The sequence below is a fragment of the Camelina sativa genome, chromosome 4 (genome assembly GCF_030686135.1).
Source record: "Camelina sativa cultivar CO46 ecotype springtype chromosome 4, ASM3068613v1".
In the NCBI taxonomy this organism is placed as follows: Eukaryota; Viridiplantae; Streptophyta; class Magnoliopsida; order Brassicales; family Brassicaceae; genus Camelina; species Camelina sativa.
This window is the reverse complement of record NC_141883.1, coordinates 25,732,111-25,756,641: the sequence shown is the minus strand read 5'-3', so window position 1 is coordinate 25,756,641 and position 24,531 is coordinate 25,732,111. Positions and strand designations below refer to the sequence as shown.

General features: G+C 38.2%; 7 protein-coding genes and 2 pseudogenes across 14 annotated transcripts; 8 read left to right on the top strand and 1 right to left on the bottom strand.

Moving 5' to 3' along the window:
• The first annotated feature begins 40 nt into the window (after positions 1 to 40).
• LOC104781758 (uncharacterized) lies at positions 41 to 2,141 on the top strand. Its single transcript, XM_010506500.3, has 5 exons — positions 41 to 500; positions 614 to 772; positions 1,370 to 1,451; positions 1,527 to 1,725; positions 1,878 to 2,141. The coding sequence occupies exons 1-4, from the start codon at positions 144 to 146 to the stop codon at positions 1,676 to 1,678; spliced, it is 750 nt and encodes a 249-aa protein (XP_010504802.1). The 5' UTR covers positions 41 to 143; the 3' UTR covers positions 1,679 to 1,725; positions 1,878 to 2,141.
• Positions 2,142 to 2,332: 191 nt separating this feature from the next.
• LOC104781755 (rhomboid-like protein 15) lies at positions 2,333 to 5,624 on the top strand. Of its 5 annotated transcripts, none has more exons than XR_015597155.1 (13): positions 2,333 to 2,504; positions 2,978 to 3,143; positions 3,284 to 3,587; positions 3,847 to 3,879; positions 3,972 to 4,063; positions 4,152 to 4,225; positions 4,439 to 4,533; positions 4,610 to 4,679; positions 4,763 to 4,932; positions 5,011 to 5,049; positions 5,126 to 5,185; positions 5,265 to 5,339; positions 5,434 to 5,624. XR_015597155.1 is itself a non-coding variant. In XM_087510777.1 (13 exons), the coding sequence occupies exons 1-13, from the start codon at positions 2,481 to 2,483 to the stop codon at positions 5,437 to 5,439; spliced, it is 1,212 nt and encodes a 403-aa protein (XP_087366903.1). In that variant the 5' UTR covers positions 2,345 to 2,480; the 3' UTR covers positions 5,440 to 5,624. The 5 variants fall into 5 exon arrangements, 3 of the variants coding, with proteins under 3 accessions (XP_087366903.1, XP_010504797.1, XP_087366904.1); XR_015597156.1 differs by having other exon boundaries at positions 2,345 to 2,504; positions 5,120 to 5,185; XM_087510777.1 differs by having other exon boundaries at positions 2,345 to 2,504; positions 5,007 to 5,049.
• Positions 5,625 to 5,696: 72 nt separating this feature from the next.
• LOC104781757 (uncharacterized) lies at positions 5,697 to 6,800 on the bottom strand. Of its 2 annotated transcripts, none has more exons than XM_010506498.3 (4): positions 6,446 to 6,800; positions 6,226 to 6,314; positions 6,013 to 6,131; positions 5,697 to 5,911 (listed from the first exon to the last, which is right to left on the bottom strand). In XM_010506498.3, the coding sequence occupies exons 1-4, from the start codon at positions 6,699 to 6,701 to the stop codon at positions 5,794 to 5,796; spliced, it is 582 nt and encodes a 193-aa protein (XP_010504800.1). In that variant the 5' UTR covers positions 6,702 to 6,800; the 3' UTR covers positions 5,697 to 5,793. The 2 variants fall into 2 exon arrangements, with proteins under 2 accessions (XP_010504800.1, XP_010504799.1); XM_010506497.3 differs by having other exon boundaries at positions 6,226 to 6,335; positions 6,446 to 6,791.
• A 472-nt stretch (positions 6,801 to 7,272) lies between these two features.
• Positions 7,273 to 9,680, top strand: LOC104781754 (MATH domain and coiled-coil domain-containing protein At3g58440-like). Its single transcript, XM_087510775.1, has 4 exons — positions 7,273 to 7,473; positions 7,564 to 7,727; positions 7,904 to 8,865; positions 9,007 to 9,680. The coding sequence occupies exons 1-4, from the start codon at positions 7,355 to 7,357 to the stop codon at positions 9,409 to 9,411; spliced, it is 1,650 nt and encodes a 549-aa protein (XP_087366901.1). The 5' UTR covers positions 7,273 to 7,354; the 3' UTR covers positions 9,412 to 9,680.
• A 184-nt stretch (positions 9,681 to 9,864) lies between these two features.
• On the top strand, positions 9,865 to 12,074 carry LOC104781753 (MATH domain and coiled-coil domain-containing protein At3g58440-like; annotated as a pseudogene). The gene is made up of 4 exons (XR_015597152.1): positions 9,865 to 10,095; positions 10,183 to 10,340; positions 10,607 to 11,407; positions 11,512 to 12,074. The product of XR_015597152.1 is annotated as an MATH domain and coiled-coil domain-containing protein At3g58440-like (transcript).
• A 394-nt stretch (positions 12,075 to 12,468) lies between these two features.
• Positions 12,469 to 14,991, top strand: LOC104781752 (MATH domain and coiled-coil domain-containing protein At3g58340-like; annotated as a pseudogene). The gene is made up of 7 exons (XR_015597153.1): positions 12,469 to 12,683; positions 12,805 to 12,968; positions 13,109 to 13,365; positions 13,512 to 13,643; positions 13,750 to 13,889; positions 14,161 to 14,360; positions 14,483 to 14,991. The product of XR_015597153.1 is annotated as an MATH domain and coiled-coil domain-containing protein At3g58340-like (transcript).
• Positions 14,992 to 15,176: 185 nt separating this feature from the next.
• Positions 15,177 to 16,976, top strand: LOC104784157 (MATH domain and coiled-coil domain-containing protein At3g58410-like). Its single transcript, XM_010509218.3, has 4 exons — positions 15,177 to 15,492; positions 15,592 to 15,749; positions 15,948 to 16,243; positions 16,365 to 16,976. Exons 1-4 carry the CDS (start codon positions 15,386 to 15,388, stop codon positions 16,770 to 16,772), a joined length of 969 nt encoding a protein of 322 aa, XP_010507520.2. The 5' UTR covers positions 15,177 to 15,385; the 3' UTR covers positions 16,773 to 16,976.
• Positions 16,509 to 19,018, top strand: LOC104784156 (MATH domain and coiled-coil domain-containing protein At3g58410-like). Its single transcript, XM_010509217.2, has 5 exons — positions 16,509 to 17,223; positions 17,338 to 17,474; positions 17,576 to 17,733; positions 18,038 to 18,345; positions 18,443 to 19,018. The coding sequence occupies exons 1-5, from the start codon at positions 17,146 to 17,148 to the stop codon at positions 18,845 to 18,847; spliced, it is 1,086 nt and encodes a 361-aa protein (XP_010507519.2). The 5' UTR covers positions 16,509 to 17,145; the 3' UTR covers positions 18,848 to 19,018.
• Positions 19,019 to 19,785: 767 nt separating this feature from the next.
• LOC104784155 (MATH domain and coiled-coil domain-containing protein At3g58410) lies at positions 19,786 to 24,303 on the top strand. Its single transcript, XM_010509216.2, has 8 exons — positions 19,786 to 19,892; positions 19,992 to 20,149; positions 20,258 to 20,547; positions 20,636 to 20,784; positions 22,771 to 22,920; positions 23,041 to 23,198; positions 23,467 to 23,735; positions 23,847 to 24,303. Exons 1-8 carry the CDS (start codon positions 19,786 to 19,788, stop codon positions 24,252 to 24,254), a joined length of 1,689 nt encoding a protein of 562 aa, XP_010507518.2. The 3' UTR covers positions 24,255 to 24,303.
• The last annotated feature ends 228 nt before the right edge of the window (positions 24,304 to 24,531 follow it).

The following is a 24,531-nucleotide window of genomic DNA, read 5'->3' as shown; positions in this document are numbered from 1 at the left end:
TTTAATATAAAACTTTCAAAAGTTGGTGACCTTTTATGTAATTTCTCTATAAACGCAAGCGGAATGGAAAAGCCCTAAATCCTCTAGACAGTCAACTGGCCGTGTCCGTTAAACTCTCTCCTTACCGATACACCGAAGCTCCAATGGAAAAAGAAGATGAGCTCCAGAGGCTAAACGGCCACGTTTCTTCAGCTCCACTAGACGGAGATGTAGAGGATGACGATCCGCTAGTGTTGAGCTCTCAAGCATTGGCGGCGCTCCAAGAATTTCTAGCCGACCAGAACAAGCCTGTCGCGAGCACGCCGCCGACGTCTTCCGTCGTTGGAGGTGATGAATCCGAAAAAGTGGAGCTGGTTACAGAGGATTGGAGACTCAGCCAGTTCTGGTACGAACCTGAAACCGCGGAGACTGTAGCTGAGGAAGTGGTCACTCTCTCTCAAAGATTCTCAGGCTGCAGAGTCGCTTGCATTGCTTGCCCTACTCTTTACGTTTATCTCAAGGTACTACTTTTGTTTAAGTACCCCTTGATTTGTATTGAATTCGTTTTGCTAAAAATCGATACTTTTGTTGTTGTTGCTGATGCTAAGTTTCTTCTGTGTTTGTGATGAGTCAGAAAAGGGATCCGAGTCTCCATGTGCAATTGCTGGAGTACGATATGAGATTCGAGAGGTATGGAAGTGAGTTCACGTTTTATGATTACAACGAACCTGAAGATCTGCCACTTCAGCTGAAACATTGCTTCCATATAATCGTTGCAGATCCTCCCTACTTGGTAAATTTTATTTAAAAGTTCTTTACTTTCTCCGGTGCATTTATCTCATGGTAATCTGGAGTTTTTTGAGCATGCCTATTAATACAGGCCTCTCAATCTTCTATTGTGGAGTTCGATAGTAGAAAGTGAAAGTAAAAGTGTAAGCTTTTGCTAAAATCCTAAACTGGAGTTTTATCAGTTAGTTATGGTCATGGCTTTTAAGATAGGGTTAGAGACTAGTATGTAAGATGCATATAAATCCACAAATACAATACCATCTAGTGGCCTCTCAAATCTTCTATCGTGTAGTTTGTTAGTAGAAAGTTCAACATCGGAACAAGATGAAAGTAAAAGTGTAAGCCTTTGCTAAACTCCTACAACTGGAGTTTTTTCCGTTAGTTATGGAACTTATGGTCATGGCTTAATTCTCGCTTCTTTAAGATGAATACGTCGTGCTTCTATGCTGCGTTTTGGTTATTACCCACAATATTTCTCAGATAAAGAGTATTTGTATCTTTGCGAGGACCACATTAATGTGTGATGTTTTTGTGTGCTTTATTGCCTGCTGTTCTTGTTAGCGTTTTATTGATTTTGATTCGTTTAATTTATGCTTTGCAGAGTAGGGAATGCCTGGAAAGAGTTAGCCAAACAATTTCGTTCCTCTCAAGCCCGGTAGATTCATTGTTGCTTCTTCTCACAGGTACTAGGACGACTTCTGTTTTTTCAAGTCGGATCTTATGATTTATTAACTGGGAAATATTTTCACGTCTTGCAGGAGAGGTGCAAAGAGAACATGCAGCTGAGCTATTGACTGTTCGTCCTTGTGTGTTTAAGCCTCATCACTCTAGCAAACTCGGAAACGAGTTTCGACTGTTTATAAGTTATGATCCAGGTACCAGATTAGGAGGCTTGGAAGAGGACAGCTAGTTGTGAGTTGTACATCTTTTCATCTAAGCATCTATGTCGACTTGCTTGTAAGTTGCTTCTCTAAAGTCTTTTAACTGTTATTGAGTAAACCAGTAATTGTTCTTTATCCTTCTGTAAGAGAGTTAAAACCATCTCACGTGTTCATGTCTTCCCTTTTTGCTGTTAAATTCTTATGACGATGTCCATTAACCAATCTCAGGTTTCCGGCATTTCAAGCCCTTTATCCTCTAGCAGGGGAGGAAGATTTGTGGCGTGGAACGCTCATGTGTGGTGGTGTCTCACTCTCAGCTTTCGGATCTTAGATAATTTTTCATCAATGTTCTCTTTCTTGGTGACCTCACCGTGTTCAATGGTTCTCTGTTTTGTATCTTGTCGCAACCGCAGATCTCAAATCTGTTGATCAGTCGAAAAGTTTGGAAATTTTCATATACTATTACATAATCAATTGTCAACATTACCAAAATGATTTATTGCTTCATGAAATCAACATTGACATACGGAATTGTATAGCTCATCATCAGTCATCAGAAACAAATTCACAACAACTGGATCAAATTTCTAAAGTTCTCCCAACAAACAAAATAAAGTAAAATAAAATAAAACGTGGTCCGACCCGGTTCGCCAAACTTTACCAGAATCAAAGTGCTAAACCGGGGGAAGAAGTTAAGATCTCGAGAAGAGTCTTTTACGGTGGGAGAGAAACGACGACGAGAGTACTTACTTCCTCTCCCATATGGGTCATTGAAATTCAAATACACGCAACGCAAGCACCGGAGAAGAAGACTAATTCGCGACTTCGATAATGAGGCCAAACATTGTTACCGAGGTGAGAGATCTGTTCAATTTGTTCCGTTCTGCTTGCTTATTCTCTCTTGATCTCAATCAATCAGAAATTGCTTGAGGTTTTCACTTAATTTTGATTACCGAGAAACTCCTAGTGAGAACGAGCTATGGCTGATAGCAGAAATCAGTAATAAGTATCTCCCAGTTCAATTAGTTAACAAATTAGCAGTTCAATTCGACCATAGCTTCACTTTCATGGCCAGTCATTAGTTGTAGAAACACTCTCTTCGTATAATATACCAGCCTCTGAGTTCTTCTGGTTATAAAACTGTGACCTCCTCTTTCGAAGATTTCTGAATTGAATCAGAAGGTTAAATATATTTATCTTACTGTTCTTGGACTAGATAACCAGGGTTTCTATGTCTGGCCAAGTAGAGATATTGGCACAATGTTTAGTTATAATAAACCTAGTAATGTTGTTTGTGGTTAGTTATGGATTTACTTATTGTCTCATAGGCTGGGGTTCAGACTAGAGTTAATCAATGGTGGAATGCCATACCGTTTCTCACGTCCTCGGTGGTGGTAGTTTGTGGGATCATCTACCTGATTTGCCTCTTAACTGGATACGACTCTTTCTATGAAGTATGCTTCTTACCCTCTGCGATTATCTCACGGTTCCAAGGTAAAAAAGTTCTCATAATATTGAGGGTTGCATTTCATTTTCATGTAGCTTTGCTAATTTCATGTTATTAATAATGAGATGCCTGAATGTCTTGATTAATTTTTCTCTTGTTCATCCTATTCATGTTATCTGTTGTGCAGTTTATAGGTTCTACACAGCCATTATTTTCCATGGATCACTGCTTCATGTCCTGTTCAACATGATGGCATTGGTTCCTATGGGCTCCGAGCTTGAGAGAATCATGGGATCAGTCCGTTTGCTCTACCTGACATTTTTGTTGGCAACGACCAATGCTATATTGCATCTTCTTATAGCATCCTTAGCAGGATATAATCCCTTCTATCAGTATGATCATATCATGAATGAATGCGCTATTGGATTTTCTGGAATCTTGTTTTCTATGATTGTTATAGAGACAAGCCTCAGTGGAGTTACCTCTAGGAGGTAAGAATTTTCAATTGCTACTTAAAGAATTTAGTAAACTCTGGAAGATTAAAGTGCAAGTAAATATGAGCTTCTCCTCTTGTCGTTAGAAACATAGTCTTCAAATTTTTTAATGCTACACATGCATGTGAAAGTGCCTTCTGCAAATAGATTTATAAGATATGCGTGTAACATCTTCTAAGTGTGGGCTGTTTTGCTAATCCTTTGTATTCACGAGACTATCTCACATATCTTCATTTGCTACTTTCTTCCTGTGCAGTGTGTTTGGTCTCTTCAACGTGCCAGCTAAACTGTAAGCTCATTGTCTTGTTTGTTGGCATCTTAGTGTCCACCTGCCTTTCTTGTTGCTCATATGATGTAAAAATTTGTATCATCTATGCGTAGGTATCCGTGGATCTTATTAGTAGTATTCCAGCTTCTCATGACAAATGTTTCACTGCTTGGGCACTTATGCGGCATCCTGTCTGGATTTTCATGTATGACTTTTGACCTGTCTCATTGCCATCTGCTTTCTAAACCTGCAACTTCATAGCCAGCTAATTTGTTAGTCGCTTTGGATTTCAGATTCATATGGCCTCTTCAATTTCTTGATGCCTGGCTCTTCATTTTTTACCACCATTGAGTCAGCCTCCTGGATGGTAAGTATTTCTTGATATTTCCTTTCCTCTGTTAATTGAGAAGCCATCAAGATCCAAAAGTTGTAATGCTTTATGTTCGGCTACTTACTACAAAGATAATAGTCAACCACTTACTAGTTTTGCTATATTTTGATATGAGGCTGTGAGTGGTGCAATAGACATATTTCTCTCTGCCTTAATCATAGCTCATCCAGATTCTATGTCCTTTTCCAGTCTAGCTTTATAAGGCGGCCCAAGTTCATCATGTGTACTGGTGGGAATCCTTCCAGCTACATTCCCACTTACTCTGTACAAAACACAACATCCAGGTGTGATTTCCTAAGAACATATCAAAGACTGAACTATTTTCCTAGATAACATCCAAATGACATATTCCTCGAACAGTGGCTTCTCTACAGGAAATGCTTGGAGATCCTTGTCTTCATGGTTGCCACAGAGGGAAGCATCGAATCAGGTATGGTCCATGCTAATCTTCTCAGTTTCTTTTCCTTTTCTTAGTGGATGTGTTCACAATAAACCATACTACTTTACATGCAGTCTTCTGAGGACAGTAGATTTCCGGGAAGAGGTAGAACTCTTAGCACTGCCCGTGATCCAACTGCTCCAACTGGAGAAACAGACCCAAACCTTCACGCTAGACTGCTGGAAGATAGCAGCTCCCCAGATCGCCTTTCTGATGCAACTGTCACCACCACGGCAGAGCCAAGGTATTAATGTCTACATAATCAGCTTTATATGCACCTTCTTTCAACCTCAACCTCTTACCTCACTGTGTGTGCAGACAGGTGCCAGTAGCTAATACAGCAGTCCTGCCCCAATCCCAGGTTAGTTGCTTCTCTTAGATATTTTGCCTTGTAAGGCTTCTAGAGGCTTTTCTCTCATTGAGCTGTTAAGGCACAGGGACGTGTTGCTGCTCCAGAAGAACAAATCCAGAAACTCGTCGCCATGGGCTTCGATAGGGTACGTTTCCTGATTCATACCAACCTTAACAAAAAACAATAGTGAAAAGATGTCTTAAGAGTCTCTGGGTTTGCTTCAGACACAAGTGGAAGTGGCGCTTGCTGCTGCCGACGATGATCTCACTGTAGCAGTGGAGATCCTAATGAGCCAACAGGTATAATCATGCACGAACGAGAATTCTATGTTTTAATAATACCTTTCTAGTTTGGTCACTACTAACAAAGAAGTCATTGTGATCTAACTTGCAGGCTTAACAAAACCAACTTGCAAAGTAGTAGACCTGCGTGTATTTGTAAACGTTTGTTTCTCAGTCCGTCTTTTACTTGCATTTAGAAACTGTATAGCGTCTGTTTTCGTATATTTAAGGAGGTTGCTTCTTTAACCAGACGATTAAACTGGTTAGCCGGTTTAGAATCTATACACACAGAGAGTTGGTTTATTTCTTTCTTTTTTTATTGCAAATTTCTTACCTATTTTCAGAAAACGTTTCCAAGAACCAAAGTACACCGTATTAAGTTCGATTATTGTTCATTGGCACACTTTTTGTGTTCTCTACGACGAGGTACAAACGATATGAAATAGAAGTGATCATAACATGGTTTCCTTCCTCATTTGATCTTGTGTTCCTTCGTGCTGCTAGTTGAAGTCTCTCTAGGCGGTCGCACAATGAGAATTGGACATTTCGCATGTTGGGCACAGTAGTCACTTACACTCCCTAAAAACGCCCTGTATATCCCAAACACCACAAATTGGTGAGTAGTCACACCCTGAAATGTTTTTTTTTTTGTTTTGTTTTGTTTAGACCTTAAGACCAAAATGGAAGTAACCTTTTGATCATGCCGAGTCCACGGCTACCAACCACAAGGAGATCAACGTGGGTTTGCTCGACAGCTTGGCATATCATCTCCTTAGGATCTCCTTCCAATATCATAGTCTCTGTCTTTACCTACAGCATATATATATATACACAAAAAAACTCAAATGCGAGATAGAAGACAATTCTAGGACGATTTTCACACATGTGTATACACATAGCGCACCATTTTGCCTCTGCATATCTCCAACGCCCGTGTGAATAAGTTGGTCGTACTCTCTTCTCTTGCTTTTCTCACTTGTTCGGGCACTGAATCTGTGGCATACACCGCCGAAGCTAAGAATTTTCAAAATCTCTCAATATTGTATATAATAATTTCCCATCTATTATAGGCATAGAGAATAAACGAAAAGATAAGGAAAAAGAGAGAAGCGTTGAATCTTCACCAGTTCCACCAGAAGGGTAGATATATTGAAGGTACGTTGGATGAACATGAACCAACGTAAGTAAACCGCCTTCTTGACCAGTTTCCGGTTCGGCGCTAATAACATCTCTGAGATGTTCCACTACCCATTGCAACGCATCGAAGCTGTTCTTGCTTTCATCAATCGCAACCATCACTTTCAACTTTTTCTTGTGCTTTTCAACCGCTGTCTCAGCTGCAGTCTCGTCTACACCACTCGCATCAACGTAAGTCTCCATTTTTTGTTTTCTTCTGTAAGTATTTTTTGGTTTCTTATCCGGGTTTAGCCAACTACACTTTTGATATGCATGTACATATAACTTATCATATCTTATGTACGAAATGCTAGTATATGAATACTGAGTAGGTGGTAGATGGAGAGTGTTAACAGATGTTTATGATGGATTTTGGATCGACACATCACATGTCAGCGACACGTATCTTGCTTCTAACGTAGACAACTGTTTATTCACATTGGAGGGATCGGAGGGCTTTAAAGCTTTGAAGCTAAACGCTAAAATATACACTTTTGATTAATTGATTAAACATCAAGTTTGGTTCAGTTACTATAACGAACTTATTTTATTTTGATTAGATCGTAGTGCGGTTTAGTTTGATTCAATATAATTTTGGTTCGATTACAATATTGTGAGAAAAGAGAGAGAGAAAAAAACCTGAACCCGACTAATTTCGGTTTGAGTCAAAATAGGGGCCATTAAGATATGGTTTGGTTGATCTCGAGACTCATATATATATGGAATGGTGAAAGCTTTCAATATTTTATGTCCTTAATTAGCAAACCCTATACCACAACTGGATTTGTAAGCAACATTATACTTGGGAGGGAATTAGGGTTTCTATTACTTTTTCTTGCTCTGGCGATAACTTTTTGATGATGCTATCAGGTTCGAAGATGCTAGAGACATTCACTTGGAATTTGGAAAAATTCTCATCTTTGCTAGATGAAGAGTACCGCTACTCTCCCCCCTTCACGGTCGTCGGCTGCAATTGGTAAAACCGAGAAAACGATATTTTATTTTTTTGTGTGGAATTATTTTTTGATTCTAAGATATGTGTGTGTGTGACTTTGCTTTGGAACAGGCGTCTTCTTGCTTACCCGAGAGGAGTTATGAATGATCGTTCTTATGGATACTTTTCCGTGTATCTTTATCTTGCGCCTGGATCTTTGCCACAAGGATGGAGAAGAGAAGTCAAGTATCGCATCACTCTTGTCAATGTTAACCCTCAATGTAACAAAGTATTAGGTAATCTTATAATGTGTTTCTGCTATATATGCCTGATGATTCCTTCTAATTATCTTTTTGATTTCTCAAAACTATGAATGCTGCCTCGTGATCCTTATCATCATATATATGATCTCAGTTTTATGTATATAGTAGAATCTCTCTAAATAATTCTGTTTTCTTGGAAATAATGACAGGAGAGCAATGCTTTCTCGATGCAAAGGTTTATATCAGTGGTTTTGAAGAGTTCATGCACCTTGACCAACTTCGTAATAAATGGGAAGGGTTTTTGGTGAATGACAGGCTCACTATCGTCGCTGAAGTAGACGTTCTACCAGTCTATGTTGTTGTACCACTAAATAGCGAACCTTTGAAGAAAGTTGTGATTGCATCGTCTCTGAGTTCCAAAGAAGCTTCTGTCAAGGGGGACTCTCCTTGTCATGATCAAGTGGCGGCGCAAGAAACTACTGATAATGCTGCAGCATCTCAAGACAAGTTAGATAATAATGATGATGACGCCTCCGAAGATGGTACTGATGAATATTATGTTCCTAACGGATCCGAAGAGAGTTCAGATGATGATTCTTATGATGATGATGATGACGCATCTGAAGAGAGTTCGGATGATGATGATGATGACGACGCATCTCAAGAGAGTTCGGATGATGATGATGCATCCCAAGAGGATGGAGATGATGATGATGATGCATCCCAAGAGGATAAAGATGATGATGAATCCCAAGAGGATAAAGATGATGATGCTTCATCTCCTGTTGTTAATGATGATGTTGGAGGTAGTGGCATTAGTCCTTTGAACCAATTGAATGCCTTAGAGGATCTCTCTCTTAAGGAAGAAAATCATGGTTGTAATACTGTGGTGGCCGTGGCTGAGACTGATCAGGTTTCCAACGGTGAAGTTGATGATGCATTTAACGAAGATGTTGATAGTGATCAGGCTTCATCTCTCGTTTTGAATGATAGTGCTAGAAACGTCGCAAGTACTATATACCAAATGTTGTCTCAGACAATGGAAACTAGTGTTAGGGGTCCTAAAACCTTGGCACCTGTTGTTACCGAGACTTGTGATAATATACTCATGGAGATTCAACCAGGGAAGGAAACAATGGACATCAATGGTTTTGAGGTTGTTTCTTCCAAGGTAAGAACGTGATACATCTTCTATTGTTGTATTCTTTGTAATTTAAGGTAGAAAGTATATGTTTTTGTCTGTTTCCGAATCCCCAAAGATTGCTCTCTTTCTCATATATATATGTTTTGTGCATGTGTGTTTCATTCGCAGGTGGAATCTGTGAGACGTATATTCGAAAGACACCCAGACATTGCTGTAGAGTTTCGTGCAAAGAACCAGCATCTGAGGAACGCGTGCATGAACTTCCTGCTTAGCCTAATCGAGACGATGTGCCAGTCACTCGAGGAGCTCTCAAATGAAGATCTTGTCGAATCAGACATTGCGTTGACATACTTGAGAGATGCAGGGTTTAAGGTGGACTGGTTGGAGAAGAAGCTGGACCAACTAAAGGAAAAGAAGGAGGAAGAGCAGTCTGGTTTGGCTAGGCTCCATGAAATAGAGGAAAATCTAATGAATCTGGAGAAGAAGTGGGCAGAACTGGATGCTCTTGCGGACAAGGAGAAAAAAGAGTTGAAGTCCACTAGAAGTGCTCTGTCTTTCGATGATCTTGTTTGATGGCTTGAGTTGTTTTAGGCATTTTTGGTGTTCTGATATCTTATTTTCTCCATTGGTTCAACTCAGTTATTGACGACAAACTAAATAACATGCTCTTGTGTTCCTTACTTAGTTCGTGCTAGTAGTTGAGGGAAGTTAATTGGCTTTTGAATATTCGACGTATTCATGGTTTACCAATCCGAACTTAGTTTGGGTGGGTAAATCGTGGTTCGGTTTTGTTTGATTGAATTTTATTTTGGTTCAGATTTAAAGATTGGTCGATTAATTCCAAATTTCAAGGAAAATTTTAAAAAACAACCGATTTAGAGTTTGGTCTCAAAATACAAGAACCGATTTAATTTCGATAAGTCGGCTTGAAATACATGGTTTGGTTTGGTTTATCTCGGTTCTAGAGACATCTTCTTCTTCTTCTTCTTCCACTAAACCCTTTTTATCAGACTCGATTTGAAAGCACACTATTGCGATTTATGTGTTGATATACGACGAACTTCAGCATCCGAATCAGTGGTTAGGGGTATTATTGAATTTGTGTTCATTTCGTTGCTCTCGCGATATAACTTTATCAGCATTGTATCAAATGAGTGAGCTAATGGAGAAGAAATTTACTTGGGTTTCGAGAAAATTAACAACTGTGCTAGATGATAAGTGTTACTCTCACCCCTTCAAGCTCGCCGGCTGCGATTGGTAAATAAAGTAACAATTTTTTTTTCCCTTTTGTGGTGGATTTTGATTTGTTTTTGTTTTGAAATTTGTATATATATATATATATAGGCGTCTTCTTGCTTCTCCCAGGGGATGTAACAACAGTTACTTGTCCTTGTATCTGGAACTTGATGATCCTGCTTCTTTGCCATCAGGATGGAGAAGAGATGTGAAATTGCGCCTCACTCTTGTCGATAAGGGTTGGCGTAGATCCAACAAAGCATTAGGTGATTGTTTTCTTTTACTCTCATTGCTTTTTGTTTCCTGACGATTGCAAGAGAGTCTTTGTGATATGCGTGTTACATTTTCTCACAAGTAGGTTTCATCTAAGCTCTTTGATCTCCTCGTGGTCTGTAATGTTTATCATATTATCTCATTTTTATGGTTTTTGGGAAAAGTTTGATTTTTTTCCAAGTCTCTATATTCATTTGCAGTATGGTTAGATCACTTGATGAGACCAAATTTTCTCCTTCTGCTTTTCTGGACATGACAGGAGGGCAATATAGTTTTGATGCAAAGAATCACAGTTGGGGTTTTGAAGAGTTCTTGCCCCTTGATAAACTTCTTGATCCATGTGAGAGATATATGGTGAGTTACAGACTCATTATCCTCGCTGAAGTACAAGTTCTTCCGGCTATTGTTGTACCAGAGGAACCTGTCAAGATTATTGAACCTCTGAGCAGTAAAGAAGGAAATCAAGTCTCTGACACATCGTTCAGCAAATCTCAGGGGCATTCTTCTTGCCAAGTGGCGGAAGCTACTGAGTATGCATCTAAAGAGAATTTTGATGATGATGATGATGCATCTGAAGAGGGTATGGATGATGATGATGCATTTGATGAGGGTTCAGATGAAGATGATGCATCTGTAGAGGGTTCACGTAGATGATGATGATGATGATGCGTCATCTCCTGTTTCAGATGATGGAGGGATGGACATAAGTTCTTTGAGCCAATCAAATGCTTCGGAGGATGTTTCTCGTTCAGTGGGAATTTATGGAATAAGCTCTACCAGTGTGGCAGCTGACACTGAGTTTTCCAACTCTGATAATGATGATGCACCTAAAGAAGATGTCGATGATGATACTTCATCTTTTGTTTCAAATGATAGTGCTAGAAACCGGAGTTCCCTAGACCAGGTTAAGTCCTTGGAGGATGCCTCTCAGACAGCTGACAATGGTGGTAGGGGGCTTACCATGGCATCTGTTACTGGGACTTCTGATAATATGCTTACGGAGACTCGACCAGTAAAGGAAACGATGGACGTCAATGGGTTTGGGGTTTTCTCTTCCCAGGTAAGAGCTGGACTCATCTTCGGTTATTAGATAGAAATATCTAAAGTGAATAATAAATATAACAGTCTTGTTCCTAATATAGTTCGCTTTGTTCTTGCTAGCAGGTTGAATCGGTAAGCCATATCTTCAAAAGACACCCAGACATGGCTATAGGCTTCCGTCCAAAGAACCAACAGATCAGAAGAGCTTACATGGGTGCACTCCTTAGCCTCATCAAGATGCTGTGCCAGTCACCAGAGAAGCTCTCAGAGGATGATCTAAGCAATGCTGATGACACACTTGTTGATTTGATTGATGCTGGCTTTATGTTGGATTGGCTGAAGACAAAGCTGGATGAGGTCTCTCAGAAGAAAAAGATAGAGCAGGGTAGTGGGGCCCGGATACAAACAATGGAGGAACAGTTGCAGAAGCTGAAGCGATTGTTCTTGGATCTTGAATCTCAGCTGCAGAAGGAAAAAGTGGAGGCTTTGGTTGCGAGAGCTCCTCTCTCGTTCAACGATGTTGTTTGCTGATTTGTTAGGATTATTGTGGCCTTGTTAGGTGACTCTTCGTTTTCTTTTAATGCCTAAGAACAAGTCTCAAGTTCATATTCTTTGAGTCTTGTTGTCGAATGGGACTGAGTAGTGAAATTAACCTGAAATGTAACTATTTCAAAACTTGTGAACAACTAAAGTGTACACGTCTGAGGATTTAAGTTTTGCAGGATTTGGACCATAACTCCATTTTCTCTGCTTTTGGGGATTCAAGGTTTGCTTTTACTCTGCTACAAAATAAATACAGGGAAGGATTCACAGGCAGGAGTGGAGGAGATGGAGACTAGAGTATACTCTAGCTTAGATCATATTTCCTAAGCGATATTATAAAAACTCTTCTTGGGAATCAATGATAGAGAAAAGTAATTCTTGGGAATCAACAAAAGAAAAGAAAAAGCGACTTGTTTTCTTCCAATAAGGTCATTCCCACTCCTGTTTGTCCCTTCAAATTTCATAATACTAATTTGAATGCTTTCTTTTATTTATAAAATCGGGTTTGAAGGGTAATCCTTTAACCATTCATCCTCTAATCTTTAACCTCTTTAGACTCTGTTCTTTTTAAAAAAGAGTGCTATAAGTACAGTTAAAAATTGTTATTGAGAGTGTTGATAATATGCCTTTTAGTGAACTTTGATGGGGAAGAAGAAAGTTAATCAGAAGGTCGTCTGGGTGATAAAAAATGTCTCCTCTTTGCAATCTGAGGAAATATTTACTGATCCATTTGTAATTGGTGGCTGCAAATGGTAAGAAGATAATGATGTATATATATTTTTCTTTTCCTGTTGATTTGGGGGATATAAGTTTATTTGATATATTCTCCGGAGTTGTCCTTATTCTTCTTAACTTGGTTTTTCTTTCGGACAGGAAACTTCTAGCATCCTGTCTCCAGCAATATGACGTCGAATACTTGTCTCTTTATCTGGGGCTTGCTGCTGATTGTGAATCATTGACGTTTGAATGGAGAAGAAAAGTCTATTTCCGCATTACAGTAGTAAACCAACTTTCGAAAAAGCTCTCAGTATGGGAAGGTGATTCTTTTTATGGTTGATCACTACTTGGTTCATTTCTGCATTGAAGTTCGATCCAGTGGTGCATAGTTCTTGTTGTGCTTAAATCTGGTGTGTACATTATTAAGCAATGGGATCAAATCCATTTTGTGATGTTACAGAAACAAAGCATTGGTTTGATGGGATTCCTCCTCGGTACAATTGGGGTTTTGCATCCATGATACCCCTTACTGAACTTCTCGCAGAAAACAACGGGTTTGTGGTAAATGGAGAACTCATGATTGTAGCTGAAATAAAGGTCTTATCTGTTATTGGCGGATTAGATGTATCAGTGGAATCCGAAAAGGCATCCAAAATGCTGCTGACCAAGACAAAAGAAAGCTTGGATGTCAATGCGTTTCAAATTCTTCCTTCACAGGTAGGCTTGGGCCGGATCCGGATATCCGGCCTTTTCTAGGATATCCGTATCCGGCTATCCCGGATATTACTTATTATATGAATTTTGGAACTAGCTAGTTCTAATTGTTGAACTTAGGTTTGCTAAAGAGCGTATTTGTTTGCTAGGAAGAACCATTGATCACATTCACATCAATGGAGAAGCAAGTTGGAAAGGAGTTCGTGTGGGTGCTTCAAAACTTCTCCTTTAATTCTGACAAGTGTTATTCTGATCCATTCGTGATCGAAAGGCCTCGAATGGTATTCAATAAAAAAAAAACTTTTCTTGCAAATATTTCAATAAAAAAAAATTTCTTGTCGGTTCTGGTGATTCATATTAATTTCTTTCGTGGTTTTTCTCCGGTAGGCATCTTCTTGCTGAATGTGACCTTGTGTTTTTGTATCTGTCTCTGTGCATTGCTGATTGTCAATCATTGCCTTCTGAAGCTCTAAAAGTTCGCTTAAAGATAGTAAATCAACTATCTGAAAACCTATCCATATTGAAAGGTGAGATTTCAGTTTTATAGTGTTCTCTCGTTTGATTTAATTTTTTTTTCTTCCTCCCAAGTCATTGTAAGTTATTATAGTACAAGAACACATATACATTCACTTCAATGGGAATATATGTTATGTGACTTGTTTTGGGATCGAGTCATATGATGTTGCTCCAAGATGTTTGATTTTGATGTCAGAGTTTTCCAAGTTTCTTGTCCAAAATTCATGGTTTTAGATTTAATATCTTCTCATTGGATGAAAAAATTATCTTGGCATGCTACAGAGTCAGAGCTTTGCTTTGATGAGCAGTCTCCTTCCTGTGGTTATGCAATTTCCTCAGAGGTCCTTGCGGAAGACGGTGGATTTTTGGTAAATGGAGAGCTAATGATTGTTGCTGAGGTTCTCGGCACATCAGATGTCTTTGATGATTTCATTCCCCTGAGAAAGTTAGAGGTCAATGGGTTTCATGTTCATCCTTCTCAGGTAAGAGAAGTTAAGATTAGATCTCAACACTGTATTCTTTGTTTTTAAGAAAATCTCAAACCTGAATACATTAAGTTTCCATTAACTTTTATGATATGGTTTATATATTTTTTCATTTGCAGGTACAATCTGTGAAGCGTATATTTGAAAGACACCCTGACATTGCAGTACAATTCCGTGCAAAGAACCAACATCTGAGGACTACATTTATGAATTTCCTTACCAGCTTAATCGAGACGCTGTACCAGCCACTTGAGGAGCTCTCCAATGAAGATCTGGTGGAAGCAGACATTGCACTAACATACTTGAAAGATGTGGGATTTAAGGTGGATTGGTTGGAGGGGAAGCTGAACAAAGTAAAAGAAAAGAAAGAGAAAGAGCGGTCTTGTGAGGCCCGCGTGAAAGAATTGGAGGTACAGCTTCATGATTTGAATCTCAAGTTCGAGATGGAGAAGGCAGAGTTGTCGGCCACCAGAACTCCTCTCTCCTTTGATGATGTTGTTTGATCATTCTTGTTTTAAGATAAAGAGTATTTCTTAATGAACTCTTATGTATTTCCGAAGTTGTCACTTTGTGCGGAGAAAAGTCTTTTGCGGCTGATTTATCAATGTTTCAGCTACCAAATTTGTTAGATCTCGTTGCAGAATTCTCACATGGTATGAATCTTGATGGCAAAGTAATCTTGAGACTGTGACTGAACCTATTAAATGTTACGTAGACTCCTTTTAACATAAATTGCCATTTCCATCATTTAATTCGTAGTTATGACTAATTTATCCAAGGCTGTTCATATTCTCCATCCATAAGGCATTAATTGACTGGCTCCTGTAAAGAGTTCAGGAGTCATTCAAAGGATTATTTTACTCTCACAGAATGCTACACCTTCTTAACCTAATCTCCTTAACTAGATAAGATCACATATAGCTTCTTCTTTCTTTCTTTCTTTTTTTGCCTCAGATCTGTGTGTGTGTGTGGGGGATAATCATTCAAGGGTTTTAGGATTAAAGCTTTTGGTATATCGACCGATGGCAAAGCAAGTTAGTAAGAGGTTCGCTTGGGTGATAAAGGACTTCTCCTCTTTGCAATGTGACAAGTGTTATTCTGTTCCAGTTATGATAGGTGACTGCAAATGGTAAGAACTAGTTATTTTTTCAAGCGTGTTTCTATCTATTTTTTAATTTAGATATAGAATATAATCATCCATGGTTTGTGATGACTTGTTTTTCTTCAGGCGTCTTTGTGCCTTTCCCAAGGGAAGAAATGATAATTATTTGTGTCTGTATCTCGATGTTGTTGATTTCGATTCATTGCCTTCTGGCTGGAGAAGATACGTGAAATTTCGGTTAAATATAGTAAAACAGGTTGTGGGAGAACAGTCAGTGATTAAAGGTGATTCTTAAACTTCACTCTGCTGCTAACTAACTAGTTGATTTCAAATTTCAGTGTTCCTTGTCAGATAAATTAAGTTGTGAACACTAATGTCTAAGTACTAGTAATTTTTTTTTTCTTTCTGGTTTAATGTTTATGTCAAGTAGTAGTACTTTTGTTCGATCTTGGCTAACTATTTGGAACGAATTAAATTGCTAGAAACGCATGGCTGGTATGATCAGAAGCATTTGGGATGGGGTTTTTCAGATATGCTTGACCTTACCAAACTTCATGATGAGAAGGAAAGGTTTCTGGTAAATGGAGAACTCATGATTGTTGCAGATGTAGAAGTTCTTCAAGTTATTGGCACATCAGAGGAACCTGAAGAGGCGTACGAACCACTAACCAAGATGAAGAAGCTAGATGATGGTGCCGAGTTTAGTGATTCACTCAACCAAACTCAACAAGTGAAGGAAAGCATTGAGGTCAACGGTTTTCAAGTTCTTCCTTCACAGGTAAATTAAAAAACACTTAAGATTAATGGTGCAAAATTCTTGTTACTTCACAAGAGGTTGCTCTCTCTCTCTCTCTCTCTCTCTGTATCCTTTTACTTCCTTTTATCTTTTTCACTCGCAGGTGGAATATGTGAGCCGTGTATTTGAAAGACATCCAGACATGGCAGTAGAATTCCTTGCAAGGAACCTACATCTGAGGAAAATATGCATGAATTTTCTGCTAGGCTTAATCGAGACGATGTGCCAGTCACTTGAGGAGCTCTCAAATGAAGATCTTGTCGAATCAGACATTGCTTTAACATACTTGAGAAATGCAGGGTTTAAGGTGCATTGGTTGGAGAAGAAGCTGGACATACTAAAGGAAAAGAAGGAGGAAGAGCAGTCTGGTTTGGCCAGGATCCATGAAATAGAGGAAAATCTAACGATTTTGGAGAGAAAGCGGGCAGAACTGGATGCTCTTGCTGACGAGGAGCATAAAGAGTTGAAGGCCACCAGAAGTGCTCTGTCTTTTGATGATATTGTTTGCTGAATTGAGTTGTTTAGGCATTTTGGTGTTCTGATATCTTATTTTTCTCCGTTGGTTTGTTTAATTGAACTTCTGTCAGTATTGAACTTATGACTAGCACCTGAGGCGATTACTTGACGTAGCGTTCTGATATCTTATTTTCTCCTTTGGTTTGTTTAATTGAACTTCTGTCAGTATTGAACTTATGACTAGCACCTGAGGCGATTACTTGACGTAGCTCCTTCAACATTATTTAATTCGTAATTTTGGCTGATTATCAAGTCACGAGGACTTAAGGCTGTTCAAATTCCCCCATGACATAACTCTTTTTTCTCTGTTTCTTGAAAGCATCTCTAGGACCAAGACTGTTTTCATTGGCGCACATCAATCAAGAATCATGCATTTTCATCATTATAGCTATCTGTTGCAGATAAAATCCCCTCGAAAGACACAACTTCATCACCGACTCTGTAAGGTAAGCATAGCTTTTTTTTTTCCCTCCGTTTCTGTCTTTTGAAGAGATTTTATATAGTATGATTAGGGATTTTGTGTGTGACGAAATCCTTAAATTTTTCTTCATGTCTTGTAGTTTGATCAGGAAGATTCTTTTATTACATCAATGACCAAGCAAGTTGGTAAGAAGTTCGCTTGGGTAATAAAGAACTTTTCCTCTTTGCAATGTGACAAGTGTTATTCTGTTCCAGTCCAGATCGGTGACTGCAAATGGTAAAAAGAAAATTTCCTTCGTAAAATGTTTTTGTCGATTTGAAATACAAAGGATATGTCATCCATGGTTTTGTTGACTCGTCTCTTCTTGTTTTCTTCAGGCGTCTTCTTGCCTATCCCAAGGGAAACAACTGTGATCACTTGTCTCTGTTTCTGGAAGTTGCTGATGTTGAATCACTGCCTTCTGGATGGAGAAGATACGTAAAACTTCGGCTATCTGTAGTAAAACAGGTTTCAGAAGAACACTCAGTACTGAGAGGTGATTCTCACTTCAGTATTCTAACTAGTTGATATATTTAATTGAATGATGTTTCAGCTAAGTCAGTAAGATATACAAAGTAACCATCGTTTAAAGTAGGATTGCTAATTACTGATTGTAGACAAAAAGTATATATTTCATTAATTTTTAACTGAGAGGTATAAGGTGTGCATTTATGCTGTGCTGTATAAGGTTTGTTTGGAGTTTTCTCTAGGGTATTTAAGGGATGTGATTGATTTAGTTTAGTAAATTGTTTTTGCCAATTTGTTAACACTGATGTTAAGTCAACCAAGAATTATTGCAGAAACACATCGCTGCTTTGATCAGGAGGTGTGGGGCTGGGGTTTCTTATATATGCTTCCCCTTACCAAACTTCATGCCGAAGAGGAAGGGTTTCTAGTAAATGGAGAACTCATGATTGTTGCTGAGGTAGATGCTCTTGAAGTAATTGACCAATTAGATGGGTCAGAGGAATCTGAAGACCCAACGACCCAACCTCTAAAAAAGATTAAGCCTAATGATGATGGTACGGTGACTTGTGATTTGCTTGGAGATGCTTCACCAGGAAATGAAAGCATGAAGGTCAATGGATTTCAAGTTCTTCCTTCACAGGTAAGAAAAACTCAAGAATGCTGCAAACATCTTGTTACTTTACTAGAACCGATATCATATATGTATTGCGCATCTTTGTTTTTTCTCTCACTTGCAGGTTGAATCTGTGAGACTTATATTTGAAAGACACCCTGACATTGCATCAGAGTTCCGTGCAAAGAACCAATATCTGAGGAAAGCATGCATGAATTTCCTGCTCAGCATTGTTGAGACGCTGTGCCAGCCACTGCAAGAGCTCTCCAATGAAGATCTGGTGGAAGCAGACATAGCGCTTACATACTTGAAAGATGCGAGATTTAATGTGGACTGGTTGGAGAAGAAGCTGGACCAAGTCAGAGATAAAAAGGAAAAAGAGCTAACTTGTTTGGCCAAGCTCCAAGAAACAGGGGAAACTTTACTGATCTTGAAGCAAAAGTGTACAGATCTAGATGCTCTAATGGAGACTGAAATGGCAGAGTTGTCGGCTACGAGAACCCCTCTATCATTCGATGATGTTGTTTGATAACTTGAGTTGTTAGGCATTTGGTGTTCTGATATTCTATCATCTTTCTTGGGTTTCAAAATAAGAGTTGCTCTCGTAAGGTAATTGAACTTAAGTTTGAAGTACCACTTTTGTGAAGAATTATATTGACGCTATTGTCTATCAAATTTTCAGCTACCAAATTTGATTTCGCATTTTGTTTCTTGACGACAAATTAATTTCCTTGCATCGGAAGCAAAGATCTGTTCCTATGTGAATGAGTGCTATGTGGTTTAAACCTTATAGGTATCCAATATCTTGAAGATAATTAAGTAACCTCTATGTGCTAAATAGAGAGGTAGCACTTGAAGAGCCATGGCTCGTGGCTCGACGTAGACTCCTTTAATATTCATTGATATTGCCATATTTTGATTCTAAGTCATGCAGAATAAACACGTTGATGTAAGGCTGTTTGCATCCGCACGTCTCTCGAGATGCATGCTTTTTTTCTTTTCTTTATATATCTACCTATCGCAGGAAGAAACTCATTCTAAAGACAACTCCCTCCCGAATCTGTAAGTATAGCCAAGTTTAACTCTGTTTCTTTTCTGCATCACTGTATGTTTTGTTTATGTATTTTCTTTATAAATTCTTCACGCACCTGCACTCATGAATAATGTTCAAGAAATCAAAAACAGTATCAACTTCTGTTCCAACTGATTCAGATTAGATTCTTTCTACCTTTCTATGCTGCAGTACTACCATTTTAGCTTTCTCTTGAATCTCTTGAATCCTGTTCGATACTGACCATTGTTACTTATTAGATTTTCTGAAGCTGAGTCCATAGTGGAATCTTAGTTTTTATTTTTTGATTTTGTTTCTGGAGTGTGTGTTCTACCTGCATAAGATTATCAATTTCGGTGTTTGACATTTAGTGAAATGGTTTTTGTACTCTTCAGGTTCTGATATATCATATATCAATGGCGAAGCAAGTTGATAAGAAGTTTGGTTGGGTGATAAAAGATTTCTCTTCTTTACAATCTGAGAAGTGTTGTTCTGTTCCAGTCTTGATCAGCGACTGCAAATGGTAAGTAATTGACTGTTTTGTCTATATTTATTTTAGTGATATTATTTATGGTTTTGGTGATTTATTCCTTTGAGTTTTCTTGCAGGCGTATTCTTGCAGGCGTATTCTTGCATTTCCCAAAGGAAACAACAGTGATTACTTTTCTCTCTATCTGGACGTTGCTGATTTTGAATCATTGCCTTGTGGATGGAGAGGAATCGTGAACTTCCGCCTGACTATAGTAAATCACCTTTCCAAAAAGCTCTCCATATTGAAAGGTCACTATTACCAATCTCTGCATTTTGTTGAATAGTCCTGGCCTGTGTCAGAGATAAAACATTTTTACTGAAGTCATCATTCTACTTAATTTGGATTATATGTTACAGAAACAGAGCATTGTTTTGATGGCAAGTCAACCACATGGGGTTTTCCAGCAATGCTTCCTCTTTCCAAACTTCATGACAAAGATGGTGGATTTCTTTTAAATGGAGAAGCCATGATTGTTGCGGAGTTGGATGTTTTGGAAGTCATTGGCACATTAAATGCATCAGAAAAGACTGAAGATGCATCAGAACTTGTGAGCAAGAAAAAAGAGATTGATGGTCTTGAGTCTAATGATTTGCTCAAGAAAACTTCACCACTGAAGGAAACCAACAATGTCAATGGGACTAAACAGGTAAGATAACTACAAGAATTGGTTCTAAGATTGTATTTGTGGTCTGTTTGTAAGTCATCGAAAGACTTAATGATGTTTTCACTTGCAGGTTTCTGTGAAATTCAGTCCAAAGAACAAACTTATATGGATAGGATTCCTGATTACAGTCGTCTTACTAATCTGTGCTTACGGCGCGGCGCAGGACGAACTCTTGGCTGCAAGAATGAAAATTTCTATTTTAGAGAAAATGTTGCAGAAGTGATCAGACCTTAAAGCTTTCCTTGGATGAAGCCGTTTAATGCTCTTTGATTAGGCCATTTGCATTGGTATTTTTGGTTTGTTCGCTCTGTCATTGTTTCAAGATAGACTCCGATATCTTCTTGTAAGGTGTGAAACCAACTCGTCGTTTAATTTGGTTTAGACCGGTTTGTTTTTATTTTTATCTGGCTCGGATTACGGTTTTTGACTTGTTTTGAAAATTTTCAAATTCATCTTTTTCCTTAAAAAAATTGTAACCCTAAATACAGTACAGTACTATGGCTGTTGTGTCGATTGATCTAGGGTTTAGTTGTTTTCTTTGCTCTCACTGTTCGATAGCGAATCCTAGATCCTTCAGCATATTTTAATGGGCGAGCAACATACTCAAGTTTGCAGTTATGTTTCGTTATAATATCTATCTTTGGGGAGTTTTCTCATGGATAGGATTCACATGAATGTTAACGATAAGTCGATAAAGTAACGTAACCTCTCTAAGGCCTAAGCACTTGATAAAGTACTCCTTTAATGTTCATTGGTATTGCCATTAATTTAAATACGTAATTATGTCCGAGTACCATCAAGTCGCGATGAGTCAAGGCTGTTCATATTCTCGCACCTCTTTCGAGATTCATTATTATATTCGACTTCATAATTTTACCTCTTGCAGTACCACAGAACTCCCTTGCTGGCTCGGTAAATAAAGCCGCTTTTTTCTCTGTTTCTAGGGTGTGACTGGTTCAAACGTTGCGGTTGTGGTTGTGGTTGCGGGAGATTGCGGAAGCGGACGATTGCGGTTTCAAGCATTATTAAACGTTTTAAACGACTGATTTAGCGGTTTAAAATTGGTGCGTTTGCGGGAGGTTTACGACTGGTTGACCAATGGGTACAATAGCGGTTGGAACATAATAAATGTGATATATAATATATAAATGTTTAAAAACATAAAAAAATTTAATTAAATTTGATTTATAATTTAAATTTATTAAAAAATACTAAAATAATTATTTCAAAAAACAAATAAATTTTATATTGAAATACTTATTCCTTTATGCATTTGGCTTTTCACCAAAAATTTAATCAAGTAATTTGATAAATGACAAAACATATGCTTTAGATCGTAGATCTTTTCTCTTTTCTCTTAGATCGTGGGTCAGTAGTTGCATCGGTAGGAATGGTTAAGTGAGAGTTGAGAATAGTCACTGGTGATTTGTTTTAATATTTTTTACAAATAATCTTATTTAAAAAAAAATTCTGATGAAATATTATAGTATTTAGATTTTTTGAACTTATGTGGGATGTGTCATTAAATTTACATCAAGTTTTCCGGGTTATTGTTAATTGGAATATTATTTTCTTCTAATTGTTTATTTTATAATCTCTATAATCGTATCCGTACTTCATTTTCTCCCATCCTTAATGAGTAAAATGGTTAGATAGAAGATATAACACAAAAGAATTTCATTATCATTGATTTCTTTTAAGTTTTTTTATATATATAAAAAAAATCCAACCGCAATTGCCCGCAACCGCAAACGCTTGCAGAAAGCAGCTTTTGGAATTCAGTGGTTTGAAGCGGTTGGGAGCGATTAGGAGCGATTAGGAGCGTTTTATGTGATTGGTTCCAATCGCTAGCAACGCCTACCTCCCTCAAATTATCCTCTTCATGCAAGCATTCTGTCTAACAAATGTATATTAATTCGAAATTATGGCAGAGTATCAAGTCACGAGGGACAAAGATGGTTCTCATTCGCGCACATACTTCGAGACTCTCATCATTTTTCGTCATATATATCTATTATACGTTGGAGGTAGGAGGATTCTCTCAAAAGACATAACACCCTTGCCGTCTCTGCAGGTAAGCATAGCTTCTTCTTTTTTTTTTCCTCAGCTGCTCTTCTGCAACACTGACTTCGGTTGGATTTGTGTGTGTGATGATCACTCAAATGGTAAAAAGGATTTTTTTTTTTCTTTTTTTCTTTTCTTCAGGTCTTGTAGTTTGATTAGGAGTAAGCTTTTGGTATATCAATCGATGGCAAAGCAAGTTGGTAAGAGATTCGCTTGGGTGATTAAGGACTTCTTGTCTTTGCAATGTGATTGGTGTTATTCTGCACCAGTCCTGATTGGTGATTGCAAATGGTAAAAAGAAAATTATTTTTTCATGTGTTTTTCTTTGTTAATTTCTTTTATTTAGATTTAAGGATGAGGATCTATCATATTTATGTCATCCATGGTTATTGATGACTTGTTTTTCTTCAGGCGTCTTTGTGCTTTTCCCAAGGGAAGAAACGTTAATTACATGTCCCTGTTTCTGGAAGCTGTTGATTTTGAATCATTGCCTTCTGGATGGAGGAGATACGTTAAAATTCGGCTAACAATAGTAAAACAGGTTTCTGAAGAACAATCGGTTATACGAGGTGATTCCTTACTTCATTATGCTAACTGCTTCTTTCAAAATTTTTCAGTGGCCCTTAAATGTCATTAACATATTTACTACAGCATAACCATTTTAGATAGATGTTTCATTACATACATCTTGTAAATCTTGTTAAAATGTGCTGTAACAGGGTTTGTATGTGGCGCTATGTTTATTGTTTTAGTTCTGTCGTTATTTTGGAACACTAATGTCAACTGTTAAGTAGTAGTTTGTTCGATCTTAGCTAATTTTTGGGAATCAAATTCCAGAAATGCATCGCTGGTTTGATCAGGAGCAACTGGTCTGGGGTTTTCCATTTATGCTTTCCCTTACCAAACTTCAAGATGAGAAGCATAAGTTTCTTATAAGTGGAGAACTCATGATTGTTGCAGATGTAGAAGTTCTTGAAGTTATTGGCACATTCGATGAAACAGAGGAGGAGATTGTAGAGGCATCCGAACCACAAATCACGATGAAGCTAGATGATGGTGCGAAGTCTAGCATTGATATCAATGGGTTTCAAGTTCTTCCTTTACAGGTACGTAAGAAACTTCTTCTTACTTCACAAGAGGCAAGAACATGTCTTTGTTTGTTTCAAAGATTTCTCTCTGTTTTCTTTATACTTCCCTAACCTTTTTAGCACTCGCAGGTGGAATCAGTGAGACGTATATTTGAAAAACACCCAGACATTGCAATAGGATTCTACGTAAAGAACCAACATCTGAGGAAAACATTCATGAATTTCCTGGTTAACGTAATCGAGACGCTGTGCCAGCCACTTGAGGAGCTCTCAAATGAAGATATTGTGGAAGCAGATATTGCGCTGACATACGTGAAAGATGCGGGGTTTAAGGTGGATTGGTTGGAGAAGAAGCTGGAGGCAATAAAAGAAAAGAAGGTGAAAGAGCAGTCTGGTTTGGCCCAGCTCCAAGAAATGGAGGACAACTTGCTGAAACTGAAGCAAAGTTGTTCAGACCTGGATGCTCTAGTCGAGAAGAAGAAGGCAGAGTTGTCGGTTACTAGAAGTCCGCTGTCATTCGACGATATTCTTGTTTGATAACTTGAGTTCTTAACTATGCTGTTATTGTTCTTTTGTATCGACACAGCATCACATATGTAATGGACGGAACCAAACCAAACTGTTTAAAAGCAGTGGAGGGAGACTCGTTTTTGAACATTTTAAAGTTAAAAAGGCTTTTTTTTTTTTGGGTTTAGAATTGAGTTTGGTTCAAATTGTGGTTTAGTATTTAGATCGGTTTAGTTTGATTCGGATTTTTAAATTTGGTCGGTTTAAGCCGACTTGATTTCAACAGTTCCGGTTAGTTTGGTATAAA

What these genes read in the sequence shown, in the direction of transcription:
- LOC104781758 (XM_010506500.3), top strand. Translation starts at nt 144, where the DNA reads ATGGAAAAAGAAGATGAGCTCCAGAGGCTAAACGGCCACGTTTCTTCA. An exon ending in TTGCAGATCCTCCCTACTTG is followed by an intron (nt 773 to 1,369) that starts GTAAATTTTATT and finishes TATGCTTTGCAG; the next exon opens with AGTAGGGAATGCCTGGAAAG. An exon ending in ATTGTTGCTTCTTCTCACAG is followed by an intron (nt 1,452 to 1,526) that starts GTACTAGGACGA and finishes CACGTCTTGCAG; the next exon opens with GAGAGGTGCAAAGAGAACAT.
- LOC104781755 (XM_010506495.3), top strand. Translation starts at nt 2,481, where the DNA reads ATGAGGCCAAACATTGTTACCGAG. An exon ending in TTCAACGTGCCAGCTAAACT is followed by an intron (nt 3,880 to 3,971) that starts GTAAGCTCATTG and finishes ATCTATGCGTAG; the next exon opens with GTATCCGTGGATCTTATTAG. An exon ending in CAGTCCTGCCCCAATCCCAG is followed by an intron (nt 5,050 to 5,119) that starts GTTAGTTGCTTC and finishes TGAGCTGTTAAG; the next exon opens with GCACAGGGACGTGTTGCTGC.
- LOC104781757 (XM_010506497.3), bottom strand. Translation starts at nt 6,701, where the DNA reads ATGGAGACTTACGTTGATGCGAGTGGTGTAGACGAGACTGCAGCTGAG. An exon ending in AGATATGCAGAGGCAAAATG is followed by an intron (nt 6,132 to 6,225) that starts GTGCGCTATGTG and finishes TATATGCTGTAG; the next exon opens with GTAAAGACAGAGACTATGAT. An exon ending in GGACTCGGCATGATCAAAAG is followed by an intron (nt 5,912 to 6,012) that starts GTTACTTCCATT and finishes TGGGATATACAG; the next exon opens with GGCGTTTTTAGGGAGTGTAA.
- LOC104781754 (XM_087510775.1), top strand. Translation starts at nt 7,355, where the DNA reads ATGATGCTATCAGGTTCGAAGATGCTAGAGACATTCACTTGGAATTTG. An exon ending in ACGGTCGTCGGCTGCAATTG is followed by an intron (nt 7,474 to 7,563) that starts GTAAAACCGAGA and finishes GCTTTGGAACAG; the next exon opens with GCGTCTTCTTGCTTACCCGA. An exon ending in TTGAGGTTGTTTCTTCCAAG is followed by an intron (nt 8,866 to 9,006) that starts GTAAGAACGTGA and finishes TTTCATTCGCAG; the next exon opens with GTGGAATCTGTGAGACGTAT.
- LOC104784157 (XM_010509218.3), top strand. Translation starts at nt 15,386, where the DNA reads ATGGCAAAGCAAGTTAGTAAGAGGTTCGCTTGGGTGATAAAGGACTTC. An exon ending in ATGATAGGTGACTGCAAATG is followed by an intron (nt 15,493 to 15,591) that starts GTAAGAACTAGT and finishes GTTTTTCTTCAG; the next exon opens with GCGTCTTTGTGCCTTTCCCA. An exon ending in AGAACAGTCAGTGATTAAAG is followed by an intron (nt 15,750 to 15,947) that starts GTGATTCTTAAA and finishes TTAAATTGCTAG; the next exon opens with AAACGCATGGCTGGTATGAT.
- LOC104784156 (XM_010509217.2), top strand. Translation starts at nt 17,146, where the DNA reads ATGCATTTTCATCATTATAGCTATCTGTTGCAGATAAAATCCCCTCGA. An exon ending in TTCATCACCGACTCTGTAAG is followed by an intron (nt 17,224 to 17,337) that starts GTAAGCATAGCT and finishes CATGTCTTGTAG; the next exon opens with TTTGATCAGGAAGATTCTTT. An exon ending in TTCAAGTTCTTCCTTCACAG is followed by an intron (nt 18,346 to 18,442) that starts GTAAGAAAAACT and finishes TCTCACTTGCAG; the next exon opens with GTTGAATCTGTGAGACTTAT.
- LOC104784155 (XM_010509216.2), top strand. Translation starts at nt 19,786, where the DNA reads ATGGCGAAGCAAGTTGATAAGAAGTTTGGTTGGGTGATAAAAGATTTC. An exon ending in TTGATCAGCGACTGCAAATG is followed by an intron (nt 19,893 to 19,991) that starts GTAAGTAATTGA and finishes GTATTCTTGCAG; the next exon opens with GCGTATTCTTGCATTTCCCA. An exon ending in AGAACAATCGGTTATACGAG is followed by an intron (nt 23,199 to 23,466) that starts GTGATTCCTTAC and finishes ATCAAATTCCAG; the next exon opens with AAATGCATCGCTGGTTTGAT.